The sequence below is a fragment of the Vollenhovia emeryi genome, unplaced genomic scaffold (assembly GCF_000949405.1).
Source record: "Vollenhovia emeryi isolate VEMERY1.0 unplaced genomic scaffold, V.emery_V1.0 DF939171.1, whole genome shotgun sequence".
Classification (NCBI taxonomy): Eukaryota; Metazoa; Arthropoda; class Insecta; order Hymenoptera; family Formicidae; genus Vollenhovia; species Vollenhovia emeryi.
The window spans coordinates 1,186,160-1,192,758 of record NW_011967195.1 but is presented as its reverse complement, the minus strand read 5'-3'; the positions used below and the strand labels follow the sequence as shown (position 1 = coordinate 1,192,758).

The 6,599-nt window shown below is 35.1% G+C and overlaps 1 protein-coding gene across 1 annotated transcript in view; it reads left to right on the top strand.

Annotated features, from left to right (window-relative positions):
* The first annotated feature begins 1,548 nt into the window (after nt 1–1,548).
* The window catches only part of LOC105563837 (N66 matrix protein-like), an 11,437-nt gene continuing 6,386 nt past the window's right edge, over nt 1,549–6,599 (top strand). The window contains exon 1 of the mRNA XM_012015779.1: nt 1,549–1,586. Within this exon, the coding sequence (XP_011871169.1) occupies nt 1,549–1,586 (38 nt within the window). The remainder of the gene's footprint in view (nt 1,587–6,599) is intronic.

Here is a 6,599-nt window from a genome sequence, read left to right as displayed (position 1 = left end):
AACAACGTCGACGCGTACTTCTACATAAAAGTCCATAGAGAGAAAGGTATTGCATAGCATGGACCTCCGGTATCAAAGGTAAAGAACATAAAAGCCACCCTCTCGTCGTCGAGATAGAGATTGGCACTCGCGATTGATACACGCGTGCTTGATTTTCACTTGTTCTTTGAAGAGCCCTACCTAGCCCTGCCTCCTTGTCGCGAATGAATGATACCCTGTGACTGTCGGGAAATTGTCCGAGTTCTCTTCGAAATTTTCGAACCGACACAATACGTCGAGCGTGTGATTTTATTGCGTGAGAAAGAGCCGGGGAACCGTAGGCGACGCGACGTGCCGAGCGTCGTCGTCGTCGTCGTCGTCGACGAGACCTCGAACATTTTCCGTTCGGGTTCCCGAGGGTGACCGCTCGCAGTATATAATTCATGAAAATACTTGACTCGGCTACTGCGGCCGATAAAATTGTTTTGTCTCTACAGGGAACGCAGCTAACGGTCGTCGGATGGAGAGCTTCAACCCTACATCCGCGCACGTGGGGATCGAGTTCGCGGATACGTCCGATCCATTATCCGACGGTACCCCGCATCCGTGCAGCCCCCGACGATCGATCTTACTACCGCGCTATCTCGGTAGACTAACAAGGAGCTCCTATCGGAATTATGCCCCGGGATGAAATGGTGCGAGTCATGCGAAATAATGAAATAAAGCCGATAGGTCGCTTAGCTCAACACACAGTCTCGTTTATGTCGCCGACGAATTATTTCAGCGGCAATTAACTAAATTTGAAAACAATTTCTCGATATCGCGAAGAATCTGTCCAGCCGGAATTATTTTTAGATGATGCATCAATAAACGTAAAATTATTATCATATGAGGATATCGATGTTTGCGATTTGCATACTGTCTGCGAGGATTTCCGTAGTAAACCGCTTCAGTAAACCGACAATTCGATTTAATTTGCATGAAATGTTATAAATTACTGTATACTTCCCTCATTTTATAATGTATGGTATCTCATTAAATATAACAACCGCTTTATAAAATTGAGTATCAAAACCACTATGTATATACGATACAGATATTAATATAAAATTTAGATAATATAAATTGTATTTATGCAACACGTACAAGATGTTACAATATATAGTTACAATGTAAATATGTAGCTATATATTGTAACATCTTGTACGCGTTGCATAAATACAATTTTATACACACACGCGTATGATATACATAGATCTAATATCATTATAATATCATTACAATAAATATGAATATGTAAACACGATGTTAAAAAATAATACGTTATAACATTTTATAAAGATATAGATATGTACGAATCTTAAGTATTTTCTCGAAGTTTGAATTTTTAGTTAAACAGCATCATTTGTACATACATTTATAAAAAAATTATTAAAACCTGTTTCCTAATAAAAGAATATAATACGTGAAGACAGTTCGAACCGGTTAAAACCACTATCAAAGAGCAGGTTTGGGCAAGCGATCACGTGCGGTCACGTGGACCAGATAGCGGTTTACGAATCATTGAACATGGAGCCATTGAGCGAGAAACTGATGTATAATCTACGGTATTACTCCAACTCGCATGTGTCGATTGGCAACGACACGCCAGCAGCCGTCACCATTAGAAAAAGAACTGAATGTGCACGGCTGAATTCTCAAGTTCGCAAATATTCCATCGGAAATAGAAAAATACGAAAATTAATTTGTGCTCGTCAGCGTGTTTTAAAAAGAAAATCTATAGTTACACATTCTTATCGCGTTCTCATTGTTATCTATGTAAAGTCGCATCTTGAAACTTTGCAAAATAAGTTGATAAGAATGTACTACAATAACGTATTTAAATGAACAAAATAATTTTTGCAACATATAGAGAAAAGTCTACTAGGGGATAGTTTTTCAATATGAGATAGCAGGTTTTCAACATCCTAATTCAATCACAAATCTCTTTTCGCAACGATTACACAATCTAACAATGAGTTCATCGCTAAAAAAATTTTACTCCAAGGGCAATTTTATGATGGAACCAACAAATGATGCCTATTAATTTAGCAGAAATAATAGGAGACTTTCTCCCATTAATTTTACTTGCGTATCCGTTTTTGCTTGTAATTGTCTTATTTATCAGCTACTGTTCACTTTCTCTTTTTGCTCTCTGTTATACTATACTGCATTTAATAAAGATATTGTTATTGTTGTATATTTTTAAAAATTATTTCCTTTGAAAACTATCCCTACACATTAATATTCACCAGCACCACTCATAATAGAATTAGGAGCATAAATCTAAATGTATCACGCAATGGGAAGTACAATTTCGCGATGATATATCATTCTCAAGAGCTTATCTTATGCGTTAATTATTAATGAAGCTGTTATGGGTAAGAAACAGAAATTCAAGAACAAGGTCCCAAGTGTTACATATTTCCTACTTCCTATTACTTCTTATTACAACACAAATTTTATAGCTACTTTTATTTTATTATTATATCAGTTCCTTATTATTTAGCAAGTATTTATATAATAATACATGCATTGCGTAAATACATTTATTATTGTATAATTTACTTGGTACTGAATAAATAGGTATGTTTTTATTCATTAATTGGTATAATTGCAGCTGATGCAGTATTTTGCGGCGAACTTGTACAGAATCGGAGCGTATTTCACATCGCGCTGGTCGAAGTGACAGTTTTTGAACAATGTTACGTTTTTATATGGGGCAAAGCTTGATATTTACGATGACCATTCTATTTTCATGGAAATCAGGTCGCGCAATCCTTCATCATAAGTCGGAAAGTTTTAATTACGGTACGGATAATGATGACAAACGATGCGTAATACGTATGCAATATCGGTGTCACCGCAAGGAGAGAATATGTTCACAGTCAGCCGTTTGTGTGTCTGCTCAGGACAAGACGTATTGATGGTTGATTGATACCCCACCTAGTTCAATATTTATCGAAATGATGCTCTCTGATTGACACCGGACTTTTGGAAATTTATAGTGTGAAGCGAATAAAATTCTCTATTTTTGCGCAACACGCGTGGACAATAATGGACGTGAAATAATAATGTCAGCGTATGGTGAAATTAGTTCCAATGACGATGAATCAAAAATGCTTTCGACAAGCCATTTTGCCGATAAAATTTTGTCGGATTAATACAAAAATTTAAAAATGCCTATTAAATTACGAGAGCAGCTTATAAAGTAATGCGGCAGAAACGTTTTAAAATACAGATTAAATAGACAGAGGAAATCTAAGTCTAAAAGAGAAAATGATGAAATATTTGATTTATTATTTTATATCTTGTCCGATCATATATCTGACAAGATATTTTTATTATGTTAAACTTTATATTATTATAAGTATATAGATCCTTCTCGTCTGAAGGAATAAGAAACAACAAGTTAGCTCGTTAAATACATAGTCGGGATTTAAGTCCAGTGGAAATTGTAGAAACACGAGCATACGCGCACGTGTAAACGGGGAAGAGGAAGGGAGAGAAAGGCAGGTTTCTTTTCACGATGTTCGTGATCGCTTGTACTCGCGGGCAGTGATTAGGAGCGATGCGTGAAACGTTCGTAACGTTAATGAAAGAAGAGATCGCCGGTACGTGACGTGCCAATTCCACTCGCGGTCAGATCAAGCGGAGAATTTTATCCTCTGTAGCGATTGTTCTCGCCCGATCCGACGTGACGGCGTTTATTGGATCGATACACGGGTCTCTCTTCTTCTCGGCGTTAATAAAAAGCATTGGCCGATATTATCCGCTGGGTGGCGGTAGACTGCGCGGGCTGCTGGCACCTCTTGATAGTATAAAAAATGGCATCCGTGGCCAGCAACGCGGCTACGTGACGTGAGTAATTACCAGCAGCCGCGTGAACACATACGCAATACTGGGATGCGATGGCGCAGCGCATCTACATATTGATACGAAAAACGTTTCAAAGGCGATCGTTAAGCGTCTTTCCCTCATCTAGCACACAACAGTGCATCGCATAAAATTCTATCTCCAACAAATTTAAATACGAGATTCAAAGTATATTCTAATTTTTTTCTAATGGAGTGTGCAATTACCGGATTGTCTAAAACGCGTTCTTCAAAATAACATTAATTTGATAATTTATAGCTTTATTAATTGAAGCTCTTTCAAAAAAGTAAATTTTGGAAAACGCTAACTACCGTGTACATGTGTGTATTTATCGTATGAGTGAATGCAATGATAGTTTAATTTACCTAAGCATTTATATAAACAGGCACGTAACTTTAAACACAGTCGATTGCACAATGAAAGAAAACAGATTCTATATTCTTGCGTAACAAACTGAACGTGCTTGCTGTAAGAAAATATTTACAATTCGATTCGATTGCAATTTGCATATGGCAAACATTTCGAGTGAAATACAGACGGCATATCTCTGATTCACTCACCGGTTAATTTTAGAATGCTAACTGAACAAAATAATAAGGATATTGTAACGGCCATGATCTCAACGAGATAAGATTTCTTATCTGTACGATGCTGAATTTGTACATTCATCTTCCTCGACATTTCACGTAAAATATAGTCCATTGGCGAAAACTTTGGATGGATAAATCGTATTTTTATACATGTCAAGCAATAATGTATTATACAAGCTGAATGTACGATTATCAAACTATTACTTGGCGAATTGTTCATTCGATATTATCTGATAAAAGTTTTTAAATAAAAATAATAAATGTACGGGCTCAATATAAGTATCCATTGACAGTTTTTTTGTAGTATTAAAATTGAATTTTTCATAAAATAATATGTACCTTTGTGTAAAATCATGAATTATAATGATTCGCAAATTAATAAGATTAAACATTTTATATTTCTTTGCAAATAAATTGGACTAATTCGTTTTTTTAATGGGAATTAATTTATAATCGGCTCCATTGAATCGAATATGTATCTATTGTTCCAATTTTATTACGCATTATATTATTAACGAATATGTTGCCAATAATTCGCATATTGCTCTATTAATAGTATTACTTTTGTATTTTACAAATTTTTTATTTAAAATATCAATTGTTAATCATCAAAGGTTTAGAGATGCAACCTATTATTTCCGATAGAAAATAAATCTGAAATTCTACATATACAAGTATTAAAATGTTTAGTGATCTTCTGTCAAATATTCCTTGTCGTATTTAATGTTGCAAACATGAATTTAACATTGATTGTTAGGACTGAATTGTAAAAGGGACTTTACTCAGTAGTTCTCAGAAATTATCGGAAGGCCCTTTGACGTCTACCAACCAGCTATCATCATTATCTACATGGAAAAGTACTCGTATGTTATCCCTCGATGATAGGATAAGCTGTTTGTCAATTTCGTACGATTCGTTCATTTCAGTCGGCTCTATCGCTGGTTCTGCATCCGTAATAGCCGTAGAACTACCGTAGCTACTCACTTAGCTAATTCTTACGGTCTCACGTACCATAAGCTGACGCGGCTGAAAATGATGAGTCTGAGATTCGAGATTACACACGTACCGAGGAACACGTTTCGAGTTATGGCGTTGAATATGAAACGCTCCTTCGCGTTGAATTTATGAAAAGGAATTAATTTGCGCGATATGGTCGCGACAGAGTCGCGAGGTTCACGAAAAAGTCGCGACGACATTATCGATGTTAACGTAAGAAATAGAGTAAATATAAACATTAACAATTAATTGTTAATGAGATACCTACATAATGATGCTCATAAAATTTTTTACGAACACCTGAAATTTTTATAATAACTACAAGATAAATTGAATGTAAAAATTCTTTATGCTAATACATATATACGTACACATATTGTGTATATATATATCTGCATAAAATACATTATTTGGGGAAGTCACAGCGAATAATTGGCTGCATTATCTATTTCGTTTACATCTCAAGGTATAATACAATGTCACGGGTAGGACGTGCCTGTGATAAAGTCTTTGAAATATTCCACTATTCCACAGAAATCACATGCGGATGTCTCATACGCGTTGTTTTCCAGGTTTCATTCCGATTAAACACGCACTTGCGTCAGAAAAGTCTGTTACTTCTTAATCAATTACACGTGCAAAGCTTATCAACGGTATTTAAGTTATCAGACCCCCAATGAGCAGTCAATAAACTAACTGTACTATACTAAGTGAAAAGCTGATAATATATGAAATTGTCAGGAAGATAATTACGTTCAGTAATTTCGTGTGAAACATAAATCGTATTTTCATTGAATATCAATTTCGTGATATTACAAAAAGTATAATACCTATCATAAAACTGCATACATCGTGTTTTATAGATACATAAAAAACATATCCTTTTTCAGTATTATCACACAATACTTTTCGTCCTGACAACATATTTAGATCCGTAGATTTAAAATTAAAATTAATTAATAACATTAATACTTAGATTCGCGGATTTTATTATATTTAATAAATCTATTTTTATTGCTTCTTTTATTAGCTATTGTATTGTTCAAACAGTCATGAAGTCATTTTCAGGTACTTTACAATTTCTTTAATATGACAGACAGCCATATAAACCGTAAAAAC